Source organism: Thunnus albacares, chromosome 13, assembly GCF_914725855.1.
Source record: "Thunnus albacares chromosome 13, fThuAlb1.1, whole genome shotgun sequence".
Taxonomy (NCBI): domain Eukaryota; kingdom Metazoa; phylum Chordata; class Actinopteri; order Scombriformes; family Scombridae; genus Thunnus; species Thunnus albacares.
In genome coordinates this window covers 29,228,386-29,255,458 of record NC_058118.1, presented here as the reverse complement: position 1 = coordinate 29,255,458, position 27,073 = coordinate 29,228,386, and the positions used below count along the sequence as shown (strand labels likewise).

The 27,073-nt window shown below is 38.5% G+C and overlaps 1 protein-coding gene across 2 annotated transcripts in view; it reads right to left on the bottom strand.

Moving 5' to 3' along the window:
- The window catches only part of zbtb16a (zinc finger and BTB domain containing 16a), a 155,477-nt gene that overhangs the window by 16,514 nt on the left and 111,890 nt on the right, over positions 1 to 27,073 (bottom strand). For both annotated transcript variants that reach the window (XM_044371102.1, XM_044371101.1), the window contains exon 5: positions 5,979 to 6,149. In XM_044371102.1, the coding sequence (XP_044227037.1) occupies positions 5,979 to 6,149 (171 nt within the window). The remainder of the gene's footprint in view (positions 1 to 5,978; positions 6,150 to 27,073) is intronic.

The window sequence follows — 27,073 nt, the reverse complement described above, 5'->3', positions numbered from 1 at the left end:
GGATTGCAATGCACACGTGTATGCACAAACAAGGCTACATGTAGGTAAATAAAGCTGATTCTCTGAGGTGGATACGCTGTCTAGCTCTGTCTGTTTTTAAGCACTATTTTTGCCTAGTTACCCAGCAAAGTGTGAATGAGATTATTAACATCAAAGCATAAATGTAGAGGAACATCATGCCTCTACTTGTTTTTTTTTTTTTGGAGGGTAAATTAGGACATATTTCTGGTGCCTATGATGGCTGTGTGAGTTGCTGACTTTATAATCCCCTGACAAAAGGCTCCACATCATATTTAAACGATTGCTTTCACGGCTGGCTCATTGTGATTTACCACACGCCCACAGTGGGATGAGGTTCAAAGTGGCACGAGGCTGCAAAGTCTCATCTGCAGCTCCAGAGACGAGCTGAGGTGACATTTGCGTCGCCCGGGTGGGCAGGTGGATCAGAGACGCTGCTTGTGTCCTCTCCAATGTCTAGTAGACAGAGCAGATGTGTGCATCGCTACTGTACAGGCGGCTCAAGCAGCCCCGTCCACCTCCCCCCAGCCCCCTACCACCATCACATACTAATGGTGTATTCGCCTGACTTGTAAATAGGGCTGACTGCTCTCATCTCACTGCCTTTCGTTTCAAATATTTATCCGTGAGCCGGTGAGCTAAATCGGCTCTGACAGTGAGACTGTTATTTAAGGTCGCAGACAGGCGGCTGGGTGAGAGAGAGAGAGAAAGAGAGAGAGGGAGAGGGAGGAAAAACACATCCATCCCTCGCTGGTGAAATGGGATTCATTTCCATGTGTTCATATTCTGTCATGGTTACGTTTTGTTTTGTTTTTTTCCCCCCCATTCTGAATAGCCGCATCTGTCAGGCTACCTCTGCTCCCTCACAACAATGTATTAGTATCCTGGCCTCGCCTCATCAGAGAGCTAGCACTGACAGAAGTACTAGTGGACTGAAGTAAAAAAAAAACCCCAAAACAAAACAAAAAAGCAGTCACTGTAAATAAGCTTCGTCTGACTGCTGCAGAATTCATTTCACGTTGACCTGAATTACTGCTGTTTATTCAGCTGAGCTAAAGTAGCAATGTAACTGGGTAGGGATAGCATAATTCATTCCCATTTCCTAAAATAAAACAAGCTTTTTTTTTTTACTTTGTATTATATTGTAAGCTACATTCATGAAATGTCATTCCATGACAATCCTTGTTGTGGGCCAGTGTGTGAGGTTTTTTTTCAGGCTTTTTTCTACTGTGGCTGTACACAATTCTATTTTTTTAATGGTTGACTATTCTATTACTCTAATACACCAGGGTGGGAGGTGGTGATATATGGTAATTTGAAAAAAAAAGCTGTTTATACAGTATGAAAGCACAAAGCAATTTACATGAAAAAAGAGACTTATTTCACTTGATATTCAGGAAGCACATTTTGATGAAAATTTCTGAATTCATGTGAAAATTTGAGCAGAACAATTATATGCAAAAAGCCAAAAAAATATTCAAGATTTTAGAATTAAATGTAAAATATCCTGGTTACTGGTTAGATATTTGCCAAACTTATGAGACGTTTCTCAAAAATGTTTTCTTGGCTATTATTCACTTTATTCTCTGGTCCCTTTCATGGTTTATAATAAAATGTTGGTTTCTCTCGCTCTTGTGAACATCACTTGTGAAATTACAGAATAAATGTTTTATACATGTTATATTTTCTGGTGTGAAGTGTGTTTTACATGTAATACACATGTGCTCTTGGGTTGTTATATTACTATTGTGTACCTACTACTACAAGACATTTTTGGCCACTGTTAGGCATGGCCAGATTAACCTGCTAGGGGGCCCCTCCGGACCCCCATAAACCCTCCATGACACAAATTAATTTTAGTAACTTACTTTGCTCTGGGAATCTGGGGCCACATAGCAGTTGATAACCATGGTGATATAATGATAATAAACCGTCTTTGAGTACTGATTTTCTCCTGACATGTTATCAAAAACCAGCATGTCTGTTCTACACCATTGCGATAATTTGGCCAATAATGCTCCAAATCTTGAAATTGTTTTAATCACTAAAATGTCTGAAATAAAAATGTTCAAATCCTCTCTGATCACTCTTCAGTTAGCCTAGAATTAGACCCTCCATATTATGACTCTCTGTCCAGACATTGGTGTATAAATCCATGTGTTCATATTCAGTGACTCCTTATTCATATTATACCTCAAGGAACAGTGGGACATTTTTTTATCTGTTAACTGCAATCCAGACACATCTGCATCAACTTTACCAAAGCCTTGAAACTGAAAACTTGAAACTACTTGCTCCTCCCTCGACCAGCTTCTTAGTGAAAAAGCAGAAAAGGCAATTTTCTATGTAAAGATAAATTTTTTGAGTATGGCAACAAACGAGGAAGGCTACTGGCGTGTTTAGTCAAAGGCTGAGAGGAAGACAATACCTTCACTCTTAGACAAAAATGGTGAACAAACAAAACATATTATCCAAATAATGAAGGATTTTTATAGATAACTATACGCATCTGAATGTGAATACAGTTCCACCCTGAGTAACAGGTTTTTTTTTTGACAAAATGGCACTGCCAACTCTGCCTGATGATGCAAGGGCAACCTCATGCTCTCCAATTACTAAACAGGAGGTATGTGAGGCTATTGGGAACTTCGGGGGAAAACCACCAGGACCTGATGGGTTTAGTTCAGAGTTTTAAAAGCAATTTGTTAACTACTTAGTGGAACTTTTAACCGTTGTGTTATGTCATTCCTCGATGGCTGACTCCGTCCTACCCTTAATCTGGCGGACATATCTTTAATACTTAAAAAGAACAAACCACCTAAGAGCTGTTCCTTATATAGACCAATCAGTCTGATCGCAGTGAACTGTAAGGTATTTGCTACCAGGTTGGAGAGATTTCTTCCAGGATTTATTATTAACAGACACTGCCATGCAAACATGCAACGATTAATAAATGTTATCCAGTATTCTCAGATCCAAAATTCTTGCCATTTCATTAGATGCAGAAAAGGCATATGACAGGCTGGAATTGGAGCACTTATTCAATATAATGAAGAGATTTAAGCTAAGGGACACATTTATCAATTGGATGACAATTTTATATGAATCACTGATGGCCAAGGTTCTTGTTAATGGACGCTGCTCAGACCCATTCTACCTCCAGAGAGGGACGTGCCAAGTTTCCGTCCTGTTGCCCCTCCTTCTTGCACCAGCTCTTGAGCCATTGGCAGAAATGATAATGATGCATAAAGCAATTAATGGGGTTGAACTGGCGGGAGTGGACCACAGAATTATGCTCTACGCAGATGATGTTTTGCTTTTTGTCAACAACCCTTAATCTTCAATCCTTATAATCCTCTCCATTATAAATGAATTCTCTAAAATCTCAGGTTAAAAAATAATTTTTGAAAAATCTGGATTTATTTAACTTGAAATTACAATATCTGTAAATCTCAATCATCTTTATTGACAAATTTTACAAATATCACCGCAGGAATTAAAACAGATCTGAATAGCTGGCTGGACGTACCCCTATATTGGATGGGCAGAGCGAGCTTGATAAAGATGAACTATCAAGACTATCAAGACTTCTCTACCCAATGCAAATACTCCCTTTCCATATTACAAAAAACCACTATTTATGATAATGAAATGTCTTTGTCTGGATATTTATGGCATGAGAGGAAAACAAGAGTGAAAATGAAAATAACATCCTATAGACAGAGGGGGGATAGCCCTACCAGTTCTTCTCTATTATAATTGGGCTTGCCAGGCTCAAACAATTTATAATTGGATACATAATTTCTTAAAAGACAAAAAAAACAAAATTGCCTTCTGTCACCAGCATTCCTTACTAAAGTATTTGACAAGTAATGTCCGACTCTCTACAGATATTAAAAAAAATGTAATTGTATTCATCACATGAAAAGCATGGTATGATATTTCTAAATTGACTGGCCATGGAAATTGTTCATCATCCTTTCAACCATAATTAATAAATTCTTTCTACCAGGACAAGGTAAAGGTGTTTCTGAAAAATGGTTTGCAAAGGTTGTTAAAGCAATGAGAGACCTGTTTGAGGCAGGAACACTTATGTCCTTTCAGCATACTTTTTTACATGTTTGCAGATTAGACATTTTGTATTCACTACCTGCAAGTTTCCTGATGATAAGCATGTTAGGGGCCCTCTTGACGACTTTTTTCTAACTCCAAATATTACAAAAAAGTTTATTTCCCCTTTTTATCAGGAGCTGCAGTGTCTGGATCAATATAGCATTGATAAAATCATCAGTACATGAGAGAAGGATTTTGGAATCCAAACAAGCCAGGAAGAGTGGTCTAATGTATTCGTTATCAAGTAAAATCTTTTCATGTAATCGGTTAAATGAGAGCCAGTACCAAATACTTCATAGGTCACAGTGCACACCTCAGTTTTTCAACAAATGTAGCCGCAAAATATCTCCCATGTGCAAAAAATGTAAGAAAGATGTGGGAACTTATTTTCACTTGATATGGCAATGCCCTGTGATTGCACGTTTCTGGAAAAAATATTTAAAAAAATCTTTGCACAATCTTTCACATGGAAATTAAATTGGAACCTACATTGTTTTTGTTGTGATCCTCGCCAGAAGGTTTTGATCTTAACCCTTCACAGTATACTCTTGTAACAAAGCTGTTGTTGCTAGCCAGGCTGTGTATTTTGTTCCAGTGGATTAAAGACAAACCCCCAACAGTAACACAGTGGTACAGAGAATTATACAAGGTTTTACCTATGGAAAGACTCTCTGCTACTTTAAAGGGGAATGACACGTATTTCCTAAAAATCTGGCAACCAGTTTTAGTTAATTTCTTTCAGACTTTCTATAGAGGGGTGGATTAACTTTCAGAGTGAATCCCATCATATAAAAATTGGACTTAAAATCCCCTTATTCTCTTTTTATGAATTTATCTTCTTTCCCATCCTCTTTCTCTGAAAACTAGTAGCCTAATACTAGAATGCAGTAGATCTTTTAATGTTACACTAGTCTTCTATGTTGTTAATATTGTTACATCGATTTGATCCTTGATTTAGGTGCTGTCATGATTTTTTCTTTTTTATTTGTAGTTTTTTATGTGTATGTGTGTTTTAAAAATCAATAAATTTTAAAATGACACTGAAGCCTATGACTAAACACTCAACTATTCAGTTTTTATGAGAAATCCTTGATGTCAGTATGAATCCTGTAGTAATTTGGTAGACAAATAATACATTGAAGTGTGCTGTTTTGAGAATTAAGAGCCCAGGAGGAGTAGCTGTTGCACTGGTAACAGCGAATGGGGCTCCAAATAAATAAACAAAAAAAAAAAAATACAAAGGGTGATGCAAGTTTGTAGCAAATGCTTATTTGAGTAATTTCACTACCATAGTTGCTGCTGCACCATTAAACTGGTGCACCAGAAACACTGATGTAAAATGGGTTGGGTCAGGAGAAATGAATTGTCAGTCAGTGTGGTAGGAGCTTGCAAGTATGAAAAACTAAATTTTATGAGCTATTTAATTTCATTTGTTGTACTGGTTATCATTCCCAAAACATTGTCAATAGTTGAATGGACAGTTGAGGTAATAACTAATCATTTTACTGGATTAATATGGTGTTGAGAGAGCTGAGCTTGGTAATGTTCTTTATGTGTTAGCCTGTCTTCCAGTCCTCAACTATGGTCTTAACTCTGGATAGTAACTGAAAGAATAAGATTGTGCATATGTGTGGAAGTTTCCTTTCCTGAGTATCTGTGCTCAGCATTAGAGGCTGAAGGAGAAGCTCAGACATCACAAGAAGTGTAAAATAAGAATGTCAAAAGGTCATGGGACAGTGAACAACAAACCTGAAGAAAGGGCCGGAAATAAATGGATGGATGACACACTGTGCTTCCATTCATGTTATCTACAAACTTAAAGATAGATAGATAGTGCTTCCACTGACCTGTGTGTGAGCGTAGGTGACGTTTGAGTGCAGTATGGCTGGGGAAAGTCCGGTTGCATTCACTACAAATGTAGCTGCGAACGCCGGCGTGGACTTCCATGTGCTGCTGCAATGCTGTCTGGGTCTGGAAACGCTTCCCACAAAGCAGGCAGAAGATGGCCATGTCTGACCCTGCAGAGAAAAAGACACATCGAGGGAGTTAGTGGTGAGTGGCGGAAAGCATGATTTCATTTAATTTGCTAATGGCCACCAATTTAAAGGATAACTCAAGTTTCTTACAACGTGGGTAGTCATTAAAAAGAGTGTCACATGTCTTTTTAATGATGCGCTGTTACTGTGGAACTAGTCAGGAGTGTCAACCTCATCCGTAAGCCTCAATAAAGGTTGTGCATGCACAAAATTATTAAGATACAGGTTATGCAACAACTGAGGTGTAATGGTGTGGGACACATTATAGTTCACTAACTGTACTCTCATAGGCTTAAGCATACTATGTTTATGGGATTAAAGGTACACACAATACTCATGTTTCAGGATGGGTGCAGAAAGATAAAGATCTCCTATGCAATACTTCAATCGAATCTTGACTCTAGTGAGCACTGTGCATTTTTCTCCAGCAGAGATAAAGAGCACACAGTCGCAAGCACACAAACACATAAACTCACAAACACCATTAACACACACACATACGTACACACACACACAGTTGCACGCTCACTTGAACACACTCCCTTCACACTTTTTCAATTACCAGGCTGGGGAAAACTCTGGGGAAGGACTGAGTGTTTGGAGCTCAGTTTCTATTTCATCAGTCAATAACACATCTTTGGGGCAAAGCTGACACTAATTTAAAAATCTATGAAGAGCAACCCGCCTCATGTTCATAACCACTGGAGGAGGAGGAGGGCCCAAGACAGCCTCCACGCCAGATCAATCACTGTCTCGGCTGCTTTACACGCTCAAAAACGGGGATGATACCACCGCTGGAGGATGATGATAGGAGGAAGGATACAGAGGAGCTGTTGGAGACCAGGTAAAGATAGGAGATTCAGTCTGTTGTCGAGGGAAAAAAAAAATCTAATTTTGGCGCATGTAGGAAAGAGAAATAAATATTGACAAACCTTCCCCCTCTGACTATATCCTGTCTCCGTGTTTCATTTTCTGTGTACAGAAAAGAAAGCAGATGTGCCTGCAGGAGAGTATAATTTTCATTAGGTCCTAATTTAAAAATCATGACAGAAAGCCTGTGGTACTAATGTGTCAGCCCTACAGGTGAAGTAAGTTGTATTCATGGTCCCTGGAGGATGATTCCTAATGTGCTGATGACATTGGTCTTTTCTCTAGCCTCACTATCAAGGTGGATTTTCCACTTTCACAAAAAAAAGTTCCATTGGAAAATTACATGAGAATTTACAGAGCACAAGCTCCCAAGAAGGTAAACCCTCTTCATTTTGGGAACATCATGAGCTTTTGTCTTGTATCAACTTCAGAGAAAATATGCGCTATATGATTAGGATATAAAGTAATAGCCAAATTGACATGAAATTTTCTGAGCAAATTGAGGATAAACCCATCTGATTTTAACACCACCATGGCATTTCCTCAAGGTCTACCCTCAGGCTGGAAGACTACTGAATTTGTCATTTGCTGCACAAACATTATGGACTTAGGTGCCCCATGTATGCTTTTAGACTAAGTTCTATGGATTTCAAGTTTCTCTACAATTTTAACTTTGTGTAGTAGTGATTGGCTAGATGGTACAAGATGTGACTCCGTATTTGGTCTTCATTTAGGGTGATTAGACTGATTGGAGTGTTTTTTATGCATTTTTTTCTCCTTTTCTTTTTTAAAATATATAAATGCATGTTAACCAACAACAAGTTTCGCATACAATCTGGACTGGATCAGATTTTTTCTATTGATGATTTTGAAGTTTTAATTTCAATAGGTGGTGCTCTTTACATTTCAGCCATGGTCTATAACATTGCACATGCAAAATAACAAATTATTTTCTTTTTTCAAAGCAAACTGGGGTCAAAAACTGCATCACTTCTTCTTTACTACTGGACTTTTGCCTGGAAAGACCTGAAGGCACAATGTGTTTATAACAGCAAATGTAAAATCTCCTACTGTTAGTCAAAGTGTACTATAGTTCGCGTAAATAACTTACAACATAAATGTAACTAGTGCTAAGCTAGTTTTCTCTTGTGTTTGTGCCTGTCTCTTCCTCTGCTCTCTGCTTTTATCAATGAAGAGGCTATTGACTGGGGTCGATTGCTTTTGGAATCCCTCTGGGACTCGAGATCTTTAAGTGGCTTTGATTGACAAGCATTCCTCATATTCACTTTTGTCCAGTGCCTCATTCTCTCTTTCCCCTCCAACTCGCTCTCTCTTTCTTAGTCCGGTGTGTATTTTAGGCCTGGCTCAGTCAGTGAGGGAGGCCTCTTCAGACCAAATCATTGATAGTTACATTAAAAATCTTACTGTTGTTGTTTGCAGAGGCAGAAAATGAAAATGGCTTAAGTGGTCTTGAGGCAGAACCAGTGATAGAGACGGTGAGAGAGGAGTGGAGGGGGGATTGAGTGGTCAAAGATGGAGAATTAGAGGGAAAAAAGGTTTTGGAATGTAAAAGGTTAGCGGACCTTTGACCTCAGGTCTGTGCTAAGGCGTGGACATGGTGGAAATACGAAACCCAGATACTGACACACACACACACACACACACACACACACACACACACACACACACAGAGAAAAACAGGGCTGGTGAGCCAGAAGCGGAAGAACCACATGAAAAAGACTTTTACTTTGAAGTGGGGGCAGTTACAGTGGCAAGACATAATAAGTTAAATGCCGTACAATATGTGTCAGCAAGTATGTATCAACTTTAAAAGAAGTCTGACATTCAAGGCTTTTATAGGTGTTTTATAGGTGTTAAGCAACACTAGACAGCTGAGAGAGTACAACAGAGTCAATGTGAAAGTAAAATTTGGGAAAACACATATGACAATCAGACAACTGCACAGAATAGAACAGAATAGAATAAACTTTATTGTCCAGCTGAGTCAGGAAAATTGTCCTTGGCCTCAACCTGGATAATATAAAAGCAAACATGTCCACAAGATAAAAAAGAACAAACTAAAGAATCAAAAATGACCACATCTATGGTCCAGCCTCTAACTGTTGTAATTTGAAGAGCCCCTGTATTCAATGCCAAAATAAAAAGATGCACACCTTGATGTAAAGAGGACAGAAGACCTAAAAGATGGTTAACAGTGGTGGAAAGTAACTAAGTACATTTACTCAAGTACTGTACTTAAGTACAGTTTTGAGGTACTTGTACTTTACTTGAATATTTTCATTTTATCCTACTTGATATTTCTGCTCTACTACAGTTCAGAGGCAAATATTGTACTTTTTACTCCACTACATTTATTTGACAGCTATAATTACAGTGGAAACTGCTTGTAGTGATCATGGTTACAGTGATCAACCGCTTATATGGATCAAAAAGCTCATGACAGAATCATTCTTATACAAATACTGTTTCAATAATTCACTTATAATAATACAGTAGTCTGCTTACAGTGTTAATTTTGGGTCTTTTCATTCATGACAACATATGGAAACATTTTTTAAAACTATGATAATTCTACTTTTTGTTTTTACTTTACTTCCATGATACACGTAAGATATGTATTTAGTGGCTGTGGCGCTATTATTGCCTTGTGGTAACCCATTTGCTCCTGGCGGGTGACCTGAGGCTGGTTTTGTGTGCACATTGAAATCATGACGGGAAAAAGAAAGTCATTTTCTCTCAATGAAACACGTCGTCTCCTCGAAGCTCATGACAACCTGCCCAAACTACCCAACGAGATGCAGCAGCCAAACAACAAGTGTTTGAAACAGCTGTACTGTATTTTAAAACAATAAAAATAATATAAAACTCAGTAAATAGTGAAGCTGTCCATTTCATTACTTTATATTCATGTATTAAATATACAAATGTATGATGGTAATCTGCATGAGAAATAAAGAAAAAGAAAAAAATTGGTTATAATAGTCATACGCTTTGACCCAGACAGACTGTTTCCACTGTAATAGCTATCTTTTACAACGACTATATTAGTTCAATTTTACATTAAATAACATAGGTTTGAGAAAAGCCTGAAAAGTGAATCCAAATTTATGTATCAGAACTTTGTTTTTTCTTCTTTCCTCTCCCATTAATCATCTCACAACCCCTCAGATTCATCCTGTGACTCTGTCATAGCATATAATATCTATATGCTATATGCTATATGCTATGACAGATCCTTGAGCTGTTTTCTTCTACTACTTCTACTGTTTCATTAACACCAAGAAAAAGCTGAATGACCTCCATGGCATCCCCATTCAGCAGATCGCATTGTACAGGAATCTTTCTAGTATTGACTACTCTCAATGCCAACTGTGGACTGATTTTTTGAGTACACAGCCTGTGGAAAAAACATGAACTTAACACCTGTAATGTCACTGATGATTGAGTTTTGGGTCTGCCATGAAAAATCATTTATTTTGTATTTCAAGAGAGAAGTTTAGATTTGTTTTTTAAAGCAAATCTTATGTAGTCTGACATTTATTGAAACTATGTAATTGCCACTGATGTAATTGCAGCATAACGCCCCGTAAATGTCTTCTGATGAGCAGAAGTAGCCTCTTAAGAGACAATAAATTGTGCTGATTTTGATTCCGTGTGAGGCAAATGAACATAGTTTGACTTGACGCTGCAAAAGTTTGTCGATATAACTTTAACAAGCTAGCGGAACGTGAAAATGAACAACATCGTGCACGAGTATAGTTGCAGCACGCAGAAAATAACTGCACAAACAAAGCTGAGTATGCTCAAAGAAAACACAGCCTGCAAGCTTCAGACACTTGAGAGATGAGATACCGCCGGCCTCTTTGTGTCTTTATGTGTGAATGCGTCATGAATTTGGATTTTCTGGATTTTCACCTGCAACTGCCAAAGATGATACCGAGTAAATGCAAATCCAGGCTTTGATACATCCTACGGGTGACATCTTACATGTATGATCTACGCCTTTCAACTGTTTATGAGGGAAATCTACTTGCTATCGTTCCCCCTTCTTGTCTACAAACAGGAGTTTTTAGTAAAGCGTAGTGTGAACCCTGATTAGAGTTAGACGAAATGAAGTGATACAAACCATACAGTCAGTACAGGGAATAATGTGTGTGTGTTACAGGAAAGTGAGTAAAGGTGTTGTTAGCTGCTGATAGATGAAGAGAGCAGTGGAGAGATAAAAAAAAAAGGAAGGAAAGGTGGGAGAAAAGTAGTTGACCCAGGAGGTCCATTACAGTGTAAAATTGAGTCAGCCCAAAGTGACACCTGAAAGGAAGAGCTGGAGGAGCCAGAGTAGTGGGGGGGGGTTCTTAGTCTCAGTCCTGTTGGGCTGTTTTGGAATAATTTACCTCCTCTAACCAGCCTCTTTCCCTTTCTCCGCCATCTATTTATAAAGGCTTGGGCAGTTTGTGGCTGTTTGTGTGTGTGCGGCTGCGGCAGTGCCGGCAGTATCTTAATGGGCCTGGAGTGGCAAGGCTGCTGTTATTTAAGTGGGGGACGGACAGAGGCCGGTAATGGAGAGGAATACTCCCCGATGGGAGTTGACAGTGGCTGGATGGGCACAGAGCAGAGAAATGGCCTGAGGGGTAGAGGCCGGCCATTGAGGTAGGCACTTTCTCTGATTCTGATGTGCAGCAGGGTAGCCGAACGCCCATCCACCCACCAGCCCCTAAAAAGAAGTCTGAAAAAGTCTTAAAAGACCTCAATGAATGGCCTCAAATTTCATCATGTCAAACCGCATTTTTGATGATATTTATGGACGACATTTTTTCAGCGAGGCCTTCTGAACAGCAGACATTTCAACTTGTCATAGTAGGATAAAGCACAGGGGTTACTAATTACAATGTCTCTGTTCTATTTAAGTGTCACAATAAGTCACAACAGTCATTACTTTTATTGACATGAAAAATGCCTGTAATCACTTACTTTTTACAGTTTATTCACAGCAAATGACGCATGTACATATTATGTAGTTGTGGTTAACTGTCTTCATTACTCTTCTGTATTAAAACTGCATGAATTCTATCAAACTTACAGTATAAGGTCTAAATTGGTTATTTTACTAATTTCAGTATGTCACTCACATATTCTACACACCTGGTTTTCTACAGTTTATGTTCATAACTTTCAGAAAACACTGAAAACCTTAGCTGAGCCTCTGAAAAGCTTCCCGTCATAGGTGAAAACCAATATTTCTCACTCTAAACTAGTTTGGAAAAACGCAGGATTTACTAACTGTTTTACGCACACAGCACCATCTTAGAGACTTAGAAGCTGTAACAACTCAACATTTTTCAAGGTGAGTGTTAATGTGAGCAGAAAACAAGCTGTACCTGCTTTAAATCCATCCTGAACACTTGTGTGTCTTGGACTGTAGTCAAGACAGTTAAATGTGTCCCGACTCTGGCCTGCAATGCAGCGTGCTGAACAGAGGACCTGCCAGAGTTAATGAGGCAGAGAGCAGCGGGACCTCAGCACAAGGTGTTCAATCACAGGCCATTACCACAGCCCTCAACCTCCGTTACTGCTTGCTCTTGTCAATAGCAATCTATCGAAAGCTATAGTTTATCTATAGGGAGTGCAAAATAGTGACCAAATGTGGGCGTCTGTATCCTAAAACATCTACATTAATCTCAGGTGTCTCAGTTTGAGCTCGGATTGAGGCCTAATAACAGAAACATGATCCCAAAGTCACCATGTTGTGTAATTTATGATGGTTTTGTGAGTTGCTGCCTCCAAGTCCGGCTTTGTAGACTTTTAACTTCTGAAACTTCTGAGCTTCTGTCATAAACATGATTTACCTCGAGCATGAATGTTCATTCCTGGAAACAGTAGTTAGACAAAAAAAAAAAAAAAAGAGCAATACTCAGGGTCCACTTACTAACTTAACAAGAGGTTGAAAGCCTTGGAGAAATCTATTATTTGGACCTTGAGTTATATAAAATATAAAAATGGTCCCAGAGGAGATAACAGAGGATTCTTATTTCTTCTTCCACCTTGAGAGTTTTCATTATATTTTAGAAACTGTGCTTTGTGATGCAAAACGTAGGAAAATATGCATCATATATGGAGCATTTGAGAGGCGCATCACAGGAAGCACAGAGTGAATATAGAAACCTCATAGCTTAAAGGGAATCCCACTATTCTCAGCTGTATTTCTGTTTCAGCTGCAGGTTTTTCACATATCAGAGGAAGTTTCGGGGAAAATATCAAAAGCAAAACTGCTGGAAAAAATTGATATCATCCACAGTATGCAAAGTTTTTCTTTCCAAAATCCTCCAATCGTTGTTTAACCTATTAAAAAGGTGTAATGAAGAATGGCTACCACAGCTGATCTGTAAAGGTTTAGGTCATTAAATGTCAAAAACAGTCAGACCCATTTGTTCCCTTCTTGTCTTCGCTTTACACCAGCAAACGCAGCCTTTAACATTCAGTCACAACAACATCCCTCCTTCCTGGCGCTTTGTTGTATTCTTAGCTCTGCTAGCTGCCACCATCTAACTGCCAGTCACTACAAACACCAGTCACAACAGTCCTGCCTGTGTTGGCGGAGCGAGGTGTGAGAAACAAAAGCCGAGGTGTCGTTCCTGCTGCTCTTTAGCCTTGTCTAGACAAGACATGTTTTTGTTGTTGCTCTCATCTGCAATCAAGCTTCATCACACATCAGGTCACAGCTGCTTTGAAAAGGTCACCAAGCACCTTTTTTTTTACCTCCACCTCCATGGGGTGTCACCTGTCATGAACAAACAAATAAGTATCTACTGTTGCTCTCTTTTATGGATTGGAAAAGGTCTCACTTGAAATGTTTGGCTATGCCCCCCCACACTCATAACTTTAAACTATAGTCATCATTTCTGGCATATCGCTGGCTAGCAGGACCCCCCGTGGGAAACTGTTGTTGTCTGTGGCACCACGGGGGAAACTAACAGTCACCGTATAGTTTATCCAACAGTGTCAAACACTGACAATGTCAAAGCAGGCTATGCAGAAATTAAAGAATTCCAACTCTTTGCCTCTCTCTATTACTTAGCCATTGAGACATACTGTTAGACATATGCTCCTCAGTCTGATTATGGTCTCTTCAGGAGATTATCTAGAGAACCAATTTGTTCTTAACTGGGGAAAGAAAGATGGCCAGCTTTTTGCTAACCAACATGCAAACAATGCAAACAATTTCTCAGAGCTTCCATCAAACTCTGAACAGATCCTGTACATTTGGAGTGACTGCAGTAAAGCTGCCACATGGTGCTAACAGAAGCACGAGGACTGCCAACACATATATGGAGAAATTAGGAAATGAGCATTCTGTTAAAGTAGTTTACGCAACACGCATTGCCTCCAAATTACATCACTCCAAACAGCATGGGCAAATCATCTCCTGTTTGTCACACGCAAACTGTTGCTAATGGTTAAATTTAGGAAGAAAAATGATCTTGGTTTGAGTTTGATATTACTTTCATGATCAGGATCCTGGAGCCTGGTTTTAGGTGCTGGAATGTCCATGACCCCAAAAAGTTACAGAGCCGTTAATTTGTCATGTGACATATTTCTATATTTTCAAGAACACTGTGAAAGCTCACATAATATTATATATCATGAACCCATTTAATCAAGAGTTTCTCAGTCGAATGGTGAGGAAGCTCTGGGTTCAGACAGTGTGGTTTGGGACAGAGTTACATCAGAAACTGTTGAAATACAGATGAAAAAGCATGTAAATATACGGTATATGCAACTATCCGCCCTCGCTTTCCTGCACTTAAGTATTTCAGTCTTTAACCTGTTGCTAGTCACATCTCCTTTACCTAATCTTTCAGGTTTGGGACACTATCATTCCCTCACTTGTGGAGCACAGAGCTCATATTTGCATTTTAAGATAACATACTGGATTCACAACCTTTTAGGGGAGCAGTTTCAGAATCGTTGTTACAGTATCACCTGTTCACCAAGAATTGCCTTTCACTCGGAGTATCTTGTTATCCAACTGTGTACGGCCCTCACTAACATCCTCTTTCCTCAGCTCACATTTCCAGTCTGGTTCCTCTTATGTGCTTCAAACATACAGACACATAACACCAGAAACTCGAGCACAGTTGCCTGGCCTCTAACACAGCGCGCTCTCTATACAGTATGAGAAAGAAAATGAAATGGGTTGTTTTGCGCTACTGCTAATTCATTTAAAACACCTTCACAAAAGTATTTATTGATCTAACTGGAGGAGGGACTCCTTGTTAAAGAGAGAGAGAGAGTCTTACATCTGTGTGCAGTGGAAAACTACTTGATTAAAGCAACAATTGATTAAAATCTTTACATCTAGTCTTGCATAGGTTTGCTGTTATTCAAGTTCCAGGTTGTCAATATGTTGTAGAAAGTCACATTTAAGACTTTCTGCTTCTGCATGAGAATGTCATTCACCACACTTTACAGAAAACAAAAGTAAGGAGAGAAACTTAAAATAAACAATGGACACAGAAATCTTTTAGAGCCCTCAAGGACTTGTGAGATAGATTTGAAGGACTGAAAGCTGATAAACCGGACAGGAAAGCGATAAAAGCATATTTCAAAGAGTCAAACCTTTAAAAATAATTCAGATAAAGCAATGTGAGAAGGAAAAAACACTTATTGGTCGAATTCGTCACTAGTATGTATGTGGGCCGCTTTGTTTTAAGGGGTTGGGAGCCTTACGTTATCATTATCATTTCCTGTTAGTATTAAATGGTACAGTACACTCATCTCTTGTATACTAACTGTAAATACTAATGATAATACACTCAACATGTGAGTAAATCTTTTAGTACTCATAAATAATGTGGTACAAGACCAAGCCTTTACATTTACCTTTATATTTTAAGTCTTTGAATACATTTTAAATGTATATAAATGTAATTTTGACTTTTTAATGACCTTGGCTTCGGAGAGACGCTATGGTACTTAAAATACAAGTGCAATGAAACACAATAAAATGAGTCACTGAATGTTTTATACCAAGAACAACAATATTCGATAAAATCACATGAGCACTATCCTTTAAGACCAATCCACTAGTGACTTTAAGCTTTACTGAATGAGGATCAGCTGAAAAGAACTACCAGAAATCAAAGGAAAGAAAATGTCTATTATAAAAAAATGCAACAGCACACAGTCAATGGAGTCGGTCCTGCTGTATTTTGTTTTGTTTCGTCTCTGCCTCCCAGTTCCATCGGGCAGTGATAATTCACATCGGGCCTGCAGCAGCGCTGACATTGTAAGATGAACTGCTCCCAGCTAGATTAATGCCACCAGATGCCAGGCGAGATGCCATATTAATTACCCAGAGATAATGTCAGCACAACCATATGGCAGCTCAACTGGCCATTTAGTTGACAGGGAGAGGTCTTTATAGCAGTGCAAATTTCCTCATCTGCACAGCATCACAGCCTTTCGCCATATTCTCTCTCTCTACTGTAGCAACTGGAGCACTTCACTACTATTTGCACATTATCGCTGAAATGATGGTATTGTTAACTCTGCATCTGAAAGGATTTTATATAGACAATAATACAGTATTAGGAAGCCTTAGTGGTCATGTGTTTTTCAGTATTTGTAATGATTTTTAAATGTATTTTTGAGGTTTAAGCAAAAATGACATTTTAATCAAGGCTTGCCAACGCTTAAAGGACAAGGTGATATTCTATATTTCTGACATTGTCAACAAATCCCATGAAAGGACCAAGATCTCTATTGTTGTCTAAAACTGTGGGACATGCTCCTCCATTACCATCCGCCGTCCTGATGTCATACTCGAAAACCCAACAAATTTGTATTAATCTACGGATGTAAATAGTTCCCAACAAATACACGATTTACTCCAGTTTGAATAATGTTTGCCAAAAACCACAGTGTCCAACAGTTTTAGGAAATTACTGAGAAATTAATTGGAAACTTCCTTTAGGAATAAACCAACTAGAATGCAAGAATTTCTTTCAGTGACTGTTAACCATATGAGATGTGTAGAGAGAAGATAATCTGTATTCCTATAACATGGCCCCCTTTGAAGGTTTTCAGATCTTAAATACACATCACACCCACCTTCAAGAACCTTAAAGGGAATTTCAAACCCTTCCCCTGCATGACTGCAGTGGATATAAATTCCAACATGTCAGTAGAATTTATTTACCAGCATGTGTTTGTTTTTTGTTTTTTTCCCCCCTCACCACCATGCTGACTGTAAAGATCATAAACGATGCAAGCTGGGGAATGAATGTCAATGTGAAAAACAGTGGCAAAGCCCTTTAACATGATTTACAGTTGCAGTGCCCGGCCCTCTTTCTCTTTGTTGACTTGCTGAACATTTACAAAAGACGGACCACGCTTACCATCCAATCTACCCCACCACGGCCCCCCCCCCTGACATCCTCTCCTCACCCACCACCACCACCACCACCACCACCGGAGCACCCACCTACCCCACCCTCCAATCCCCACAAATCCGATTTAATCAGACAACTTGTGCAGTGTGGCTCGGAGTAAGAAAAAGGATAATTAGTAAACAGAGGAGCTACTCGCCAGGCTTCATTGGCATTCGCACCGGGTTACTGTGTCGCATTTAAAATGCAGTCTGATGAAGTCTACAGAATCAAACCATTTGTTACTCCTATTGAGAAGGCTTCGGGCTACTGGCAATTAAATTGGAATTAGCGCTGGGGAATGAGATACGGCAGATTCATACCAAGGAGAGGAGGGAGGGAGGGAAAAGGAAACAGAGAGTTCTCTGCCTGGACCTGATCTGCTCTACAGTGGGTCAAGACTGGAAGTGATTGGATTTTCTTTACTTTTGTTTTTTTCCCGCATGACTACTATTATCGTTATTTCCACGCAGCCCGACTGTCTCTTATACATCTCTTGTAACTGAATTAATAAACTGATTTATGTACTTCTTGAAAAATTAGAAGCATATATAAGAACTAAAGTGAAAGAAGGAAACATAAATGGTTTGGCTTTGAGCGTCATTAACATCTGAGGGCTTTCATTTGTAACGATTATATATATATATATATATATATAAACTGGATGAAAACAAACATATGACTGTACTTTAACTCTGAATCTGAGGAGGAGAGTGAAGAAACAAAGAGATGCCATTTGCTCTACCACAGTTGAATGGGCACAGTGGAGCTCAGCATGGAGAGAGTGCTGGTCCACTGGCAGAGGAAGGAAGAGAAAGGAAGAAGGGATGAAGGGAGGGAGGGAGGGAGGGAGGGAGAGTGGAAGGAAGGAGGGAGGGCAGATAAATGAAGTGGAAATGAGAGGGAACAGCTCCTGTGCTACAGCTGGCCTCCCCTAACTCTCAGCCAGGCTGGCCATGACAACTGGCTCGCTCTTCCTCTGCCAGTCAGGGAGGGGCCTCGTTTTTTTTTTTTTTTTTAGCAGGAGGGGCCCAGTCCAGGATGTACAACTTGTAAAGGGCCAGTAGAGGCCACTGAGTAGGCTCTGACTTCACATTTAGGATGTATGTTCATAGCAAAACTCGATTTAGTTGTTGAATATTGTAATCCATGAACTACAGCCTCATCAGTGCTGGCTTTTGGAGGCTCATATCAATATAAGACTCTAGACTTTGAACATTGTGTTGAAATGTTAGTACTAGTACAAAATATCTGATAGATCATGCAAACAGTTTGTCATGTCTGAGAAAATAACCCTTGATGATGTCACAGTGATGTCTTCAGGGTCATCACGGCTTGATACCACAAATACCCTGATTTACAAACTGGAGTTACAGATGTGGAGGCTTACAAAGCAGGAGAGATTTAATAAAAAAATATGCTACTATTTGCATTATGGGAACTGTAGGATCCAGGTGTTTTTGGAGTCAGAATTACCTCTGTAACAACATTTTTTTTGTATTCTATCTCTTGTGTGTCACCCACATTGTGGCATGACATGAAATTTGTATATTGAAATGCAACTTCTATGTATGACTTGTTTTTTTAATGTCATACAGGATGATACAGTATATATATATATACATATATATATATATATATATATATATATGTTCTCAATTTCTGCAACACAGTGTGTACTATCACCAAGACAAATACCTGCACATTTAATAACTTAAAGCAACAGAGCTGCACTGATTCAGTCTTGAATTAAAATGTTGGCTTTTTACCCCAACAAGCGTTCTGAAATTGCAAAAAAGCAAAATGCGCTATTAGAAAAGAAAAAAATAGTAAATAAGATGATCATCACGATAGTAAAGTGTGTGCCTGAATGTGTGTTTGTGACTCCATAAATGCACATATGCACTCAAATGCTTCATTCTCAAGGTTAAATACAAAGATGTTGCTCAAGCGAAGTCCATTACTGCAGGAAACCAATGAAAATAAATGACAGCATTCGGTGGGGGGTTCGAGTATCCCACGGAGAAATTTGCGCAGCTCGGCCATTTGTATATCCAGTTTTCTCCACATAAAATGCTCAATTGTGTGTTTACAGATGAAGCACCACATCTGAGTGCTATCCTATTTTTCTCTTTAACAGGAAATGAGACATTTTCACTCTAAATATATCAGAAAATCTGCCGGCTGCTGTATATCCCTGTCACCAAGATTAATGAACTTGAGCATGTAAAAAAAAAAAAAAAAAAAAAAAACCCTCTCTGACACTGATTCAGAAAAGGTTTTACAAGACCTGCAAGCAGCTACATACTAATGTAAACTGTATACATTAACATCAGGATTTCAGCTTTAATAGCTAAAACTAAGAGGGGAAAATGACTCAAATAGACTTTATTTAAAAAGGTTTAAAAACTAATATGTATCCTCTTTACTGTGAGAGTTGAAGACATAAACAACAAAAGATGAAAAGGGAGACAAAGCAGGAAGTCTCAGACCAATTCAAAAAGTGCCAAAAATGTCACCTCACGTTGGCCGTGTGTGTGTGTGTGTGTGTGTCGTGTCTGTACAGGTTAATTACTGGAAGTCTAATGTCTGATTGTGGACCTGTCACCTTTTGAACATTTGCATCACTTCCTTCCTCTCTGATCATTGTCATCTTGTCCGTTATTCTGTTTCCTTAAACACCTTGAAAACGAACCCGTCTGTATCGTCACGCAACGTGAAAAAAAAAACAGCCGGACTTGTTGGTTTATAGCAAAGGAGTGAATCCATTTATATGTATTATTTAAAAGTATGAAGGAAGGGTAGCTGTACCAGTTATCCAAACATGAAATTAAAGATGATATCAAGTCACATTTGCAAATAAGATATGGATAAGAATATATACATGTAATTAGAAAAGAGCTTTTTAATTCATTAAAAGGAGTTTAGTGGGATTTAATAGCACTACAGAATAATGTTTTAAAATAATATTTGCTATTTACATTTGTGATGTGTCTCCTGCTGTTCATATCACAACTGTGAACAGTATTTACTATTTTAAATTGTGCCAAAGCTTCTAAACTTCTAAATCTTTAATGTTTTTACACCTCGTGTGAGTGTGAGGTTTACTACAGATGGTCTTCATGTATCATTCTTTTGTCATACTGACTTGATTTCACACATTTAATTAATTACTAAACATAAACAAAACATAATTACTGACATTTTTTTTTTTTTTGTTAAATGCAGAAACATGATTTTTTTTTCATGTTTTGTCATCTGCCATTTCATGTTTGGCATTAAAAAAAAAGAAATCCATTCAAATGGCAGCAGCTTTAAATTTATGTGTTTAATGTGAAACAGACAAGGCAAGAATATTGCTGAATACATTAATAAATAATAGTTAGTTATAGTAAATAATTGAATTGGAGTGTAAAAAAATGTTTTATACTTTTCCTTTAACCCTAAATGAGTTGGTAAAAAAGCTTTCTTTCCACTTTTATCAAAATTTACTTAATAAAATAATTAAAACTGCATTTTGTACTCTTCCATATATCTTACAAAAAAACAATTTTTTTAATAACTCCTTCATTTTCATTTTTTTTCCCTACTTTTTCAGTTTCTAAGGGTTCACATAGATACTTTATGTACAGTTTACTGGTCATTATTTTATTAACAGATATTCCCACAATTATTAAGATTCTGTTCACTTCTACTGCCGCAGTTACTCATTTGTTATATTCATTTAAGTGATTTGTGTTGTTTGCTGTTTTTAAGTCTGCTGTTACAGTGCAGTATATAGCGGAGTGGGGTTATGAGGGGCCACAAACTTCTGCTGTAGTCCCAATAAAGACTTGTGTCAGCACGCTTCCACGGCTGCTATGTTTCATACCCTCTTAATCCAGTCTTCCAGTCCATCAAGTCTTTTAGATTTTTTTTTCAGTGTCATTCCTGCACCTGTACTAACATGTGCTATTGTTGTCTACCTGTGCTCCATTGGCCGACTGTGTTTTTTATCCGGTTGTGTTTACTGTAAACGTTCATCATTAAATTTCCATCTACTGTATACTTAATTTAAATTCAGAAAGTTGACCATTCACAGGACACTCTCTGCTCCCCTAAAATAAAAAGGTTTGTGAGCCAGACAGACTGGGAGTGACCAGTTCAACTCAAACCCTGTCAACCTCCCATCACCCCCCCCCCCCCCCCCCCCCCCCCCCCACCTTTACCCCCTGTCCTGCAATGGAATCCCAAATCTCTCCTCGCCTTCCCAGGATTTATTCTTCCCACTGGCCATCTGGACAGTGGGGGCAGAGAACGTAAAAGAAAAAGGGGGCAGGGGGGGACGGAGTTGCAAACCCACATTAGTCACAGGCTCTTAAGTCCTCCGACCCAAGCACACATATACACACACACACACAAAAAAGGCTGAAGCCAAATGACCCTTGCCCCCCCCCCCCCCCCCTTTACTTTTTTCCCCTCACTGTGGCTGCTGACATCGTCTTTCCTGCTGGACAAAAGGCTTTTAGCACCTCACTCTACTGTCCTAACCACAACACACACACACACACACACACACACACAGAGCACCCTCCATCCCTTCTGACACAGACATGCTGGACAGGATGGGGTGTTTGTTTTGTTTTCTCAGACGGTTTGGAAAGAAGGGAAGGGTGGGCTGGCACAAAAAGAACCGGTGATGAGGGGGTGTTGTGGATGGGAGTTGAAGGCTATCTGTTGTGTGTAACTTTAAAAAATGTAGAACAATTCATACGTGAATGCTCACGGAGAAGCATAGCTGAATCACGACTGAATGATAAAGGTATTAGGTACAATGGGGATGGCATGCTTCTCAGCCGGCTTTATGTAGTTAACGTGGGCCTTTTGTTGTGAATAGCAGAAGATGAGTACAGGGTTGGAGGTCTAAGAACAAAGTCACAGAGCACTACAAGTCTCTATTGTTGGGGAGGTTTGTATTCAACACAAATACAGGAGTGTTTTTTTTTTTTTTAAAAGCGGAGAGCAGGTGAAGGCTGCGTGCGCCCTTCTGAAACTGAAAAACAATCCACTGCAAAATATGCCACAAGGAAGCGGTGAGGCCATGACATCACAGAGTTGCACACTTCATTCTCAGCCATCTCAGCAGGAGTACACAAAAGGAAAAATAATAATTTGATTTCTAAGTTCATCTCGATGAAATCAAGACACCTCTTAAAGAGCCAATAGCAGCGTTTATATGGAATCAAAGAAAATACTCCTTGAACATTTTCTTTAGTGAAGCAAACAATTAGCAGTACACAAGAGAAGGAGCTTCAAATACCACAACAGTGCATTATACTCTGGCATTCACAGCCTGAATGCAGTGGTACAAGTGGAACAACAGATTGCACTAAAGATGAGCAATGTAGACCCTGAGATTGAACCTGTATAATAACTGAGATGGTGAAGAGCAGGAGACAGTAAGTGGTATCAGGGCTGCAAGTTCAGATTTTCTTATAAAAGAACTACAGTAATGTAAGATTTTCTGCCTGTATTATTATTTAAGTAAAAACCACTAAGATGTAACAGTAATTAGATTTAACTAAAAGTGTGCGTAAGATTAGTTAAAGTTGTACAGAAAAGAAATAATAAAACAGCAAGAATTAAAGATATATTAAGGATTGTGAGATTTACGTATTTATTATTTTTTCTAATTTCTTCTTAATACTGAATTTAATTTCAGGAGTCAAATATTTTCTTTGTACTGATGCCGACTGATACAGATAAATGAACTCATATTATACTTCTATACATTATCTGCCAACCTGCTTGTAGGGTGTAAAAAAAAAAATAAATTGAATCAAATACTAAACATTACTGCTGAAGCAATTTTTTACTGTAAAAATTTTCATAATCTGGTTTATTTCAAGAGAGCCATTTTGGTATAGTGGAAATTTTTTTATGTGAAAAAAAAAATCACATTTAATATACAGGTAGGCAAGTTAATTCTACTCTACATCACTCTGCAGTCAGCAGTCTAAAACAAAAGAAAAAATCTAATGATTCATATCATTTTAAAGGCCCAATTTATGTGCAACATCTGGCTGATAACATTCATTTACTGTGATGCATGCACATGAAGTTAAATGTGTCATTATAGGTATTAAAAAGGCATTCAGGTAGGTTTAAGACCAGCTTTAAAATCTATGCTTTTAAAAAAAAAAAAATGCATTAATTTGTTTATTTTATGTCCATTTCCGCAGAACAACAGATTTACATTAGCTTAAAGTGCATTTAAAGCCATTTCCCAAACAAGTGGTGAACGACCGCGACGAAGGCGAGTTCAGGCAGCTGTGACCTTGGAGCCAAACTGCGAGTGGCCGACATGACTTTGTGGGTAAGAAGAAAAGCCTTTATTTATAGATCAGCTGTGTGTCGATCAAACTCCATCGAGGGGAAAACGGCAGCCGTCGAAGAGGAGGAGGAGGAGGAGGAGGAGGAGGAGGAGGAGGAGGAGGAGTGAAAGTGTGTGTGTGTGTGTGTAAGAGTTGCTGGGAGGGTTGCTTTTTGAAGAACTAATACAGTGGTGTGCCTCAATCTCACTTAATTCCATTTAAAGGAAATTGATTTGGAGGTTGGGGGGGGGGGGGGGGGAGTGCACAGGGTTGTTCTCTCTCTGCATTACAATCTTGGCCTCGTTTCATTCATTTGTGTCCTTTGGTGGAACTATGTACAGTGGTGTGTGTGCTGTTGTGCTATGATATACAGTGATAAGAATAAAAGGGATGAAACTTTAATGATCCCTGTAGGGGAGGGAAGGGGCTCATTGTAGCAACAAGTAGCAGCGAAAAAAAAAAAAAGGAACATAAATTTTAAATCAGAGTATAAATAAGGATTGCAGCAGACTGGGGTTATGCAGCATAAATACATGCAACTGCTAATATTAACACTGCAACATGCATGAGAACTATGGCAGATGGATGGAATAATTCTGAGCAGCAGACTAACACTTCCTCTCCTCCTCGAAGTCCTGAAAGGTTGGTAACATATCAGTCTTTTTTTTTTTTTTTTTTTTTAAACAAAACATTTTTTTTAACAAACAACAGAAGAATCTTATTACTAGTTACTTTCCAACATTTGTTCCTTATAAGCTTAATGTTAACCTTACTGTTTTTATTAATGGATAACATCGTCACTTGAAGCTCCAGTTGGATTTAATAACACAGATTTAAAAATTTGGATATTTCCAAAATAGTGTATGTTGTTTTTAAAAAAACTATGCTTTTTTTAATTAATTTTTCCTGATGTACATCATTTCTTATTGCTACAACTTCCTTCTCTGTCTTTTTGTGTTTTTCTTTCCTTCCTTTTCCATCCTTTTAAGGATGAAGGAGAATATTCTATCATAATATACATTTTATTCAAATTCACGAATTAAACGACAGAACTGATTAAAAAATGTGAGTCTATAATATTTTTAACCTGCCTTTTTATGTTTCTCTTTTGTTTCTACTTCTGTACTTTGCTGCTGCAGTGACCCAGTTTCTCCATTCAGATTTTGATTAATTCCCTTTTAATGGTGTAGGAGAATACTGTATCATCATCTATATTTTATTAATATTAAAGTGAATTACATGACAAAAGAGAACTAAACCAGAATAAAAAAAACAGTAGGCTGTTTACATATACTGTAGGCTACAATTAAAATATGCTTCCAAAAATAAGTTATATTGCCTAGTTATTGTACAATTCATTCAGTTTGAACTCTGAACAGCCAATTCCAATCAAACTACTGAGAGGAGATGCTCATCTACTCCTCACACAATGCTAATATTTCATTTTTATATAACAAAGATTGAGAGAGAGAGAGAGAAAGAGGACTCACTCCTACCACACATCTAGATTGTGACTTTGATTTAATTCCTATCTTCATCTATTTCACCAGGGAACTCCACTTATCACAATATCACTGGGCGGCTTGTAGAGTTAGTCATTTTTGCTTCTCGCATGCTGAGGCAGATGAGAGCAGAGGAGGTTCATGTTTTCCACATTTGTACGGGGAAAATCAAAGCAGACGAGAAACTCAGCGAGGCTCAAAAGCTTCTCAGACAGAAAAAGAGAGAGGAGTGAAAATGAGTGTATTTAGTGCCAGGACTGTTAACAACCACCTGTATGTGCCCACCTGTGGTTTCTAAAATAGCTCACACAAAGAGCCAGTACCCAGGAGGAATTAGAACTAATCCTAAAATTATCTTTGAAAAATGAAGACTTTGGAAAATATTCACTCAAATGTGAAAGGATAGAGATTTATCTCCTATAGATTCACACGTGTCTTCACCATGAGCGTATAGTACGACTGCATGCAAATCCAAAAAAATTCTGCCCAAATTCAGTTGAATACTCTCATTCACAATGATCAAATTGGGGGATTCACTGAAGGCAGAAATGAAATCATTACTAAAAGACCATCATCTTAAGCCTCTATCTCTGGAGAGAAGTGAGATGCCTGCTGCCCCAGATTGCCTAAAAATGCAGATAAGAAACGATCCTGCTCCAGAAATTGGTCCTGCAGGACTATTACATTGGAGAGATTAGTGAAAGATAATCATATAATGGTGATGATAGCACCGATTGCAACAAAAACGGCCCCATAAAGTCACCTCTGAATAAAGAACAGGCGATACAGATGAGTGGGAATAAAGCAGTAAAGTGCTCACACTGGGTAGCATGTGTGAGACAGCTGTGTGCAAAAGGGCTTCAGTGCAGCCTCTCGCCAGCAGTGGGCGCTCCTCTGTCTCCACAACACACACACACTGGTTCAACACTGGAAGAGCTAGAGCAACAGGGAAAGGGGAGAAGTCCTCATATGACCTTCCAGTTCACAGGAGTTTTCTTCCAGAAGAAAAAAAAAAAAGCCTCTTATATGGTATATGGTAAGACTTAACGGCCTCAGTGTCGACCGCTGAGACAGTTAATGGCTGAGAATGGAGATTAGAAAGGAGTTTAGAGAGTCAGGTGTTTGTTACAGAGCACTGGGGTCACTGAGGATAAATGCGGTTTCACTCACATACCTGAGAAGGAAAATTCTCGTTAAATTCAGGTATACTCTACAGATGCATTACAAAAAACTGACTCTTATTCTGCTGAGAGTGATATAATTCCATTTGCTCACAGTACATTTGTCTTCTTTTAAGTGAAACAGGAGAGTATGAGACATTTCACATGACTAAGAAAACAGACATGCCTTTTAAAAGTCATAATTAAATTAGAAACAGTTAAAACTCATTCTATTTGCAGTTTTCTGTTCTGTTAGAATAGAATTTATGGAGTTAATAATAGACTGAATCGCTGGTGAAGATTGAGATTTTCTGCATTGAGATCTTTGCTTTTTGTGCATCCTTTGAGCACACTGTCATAAAACGCCAAATGAAACTGGGCCATAGCATCAGCAAATATTAATGGGATGCATCGAAAGAAGAAATAAGACAAAATCGAGGTAATAGAAACATACTCGGTTAACAATTGGAGAAGAATGAATGAAAATGTGCGGCAAAGCGGAGCACTTTCTCTATGACCATCTTAGCTAATCACTGTAATCACTCACACACACTCCACCACTTTACAATGAACTGC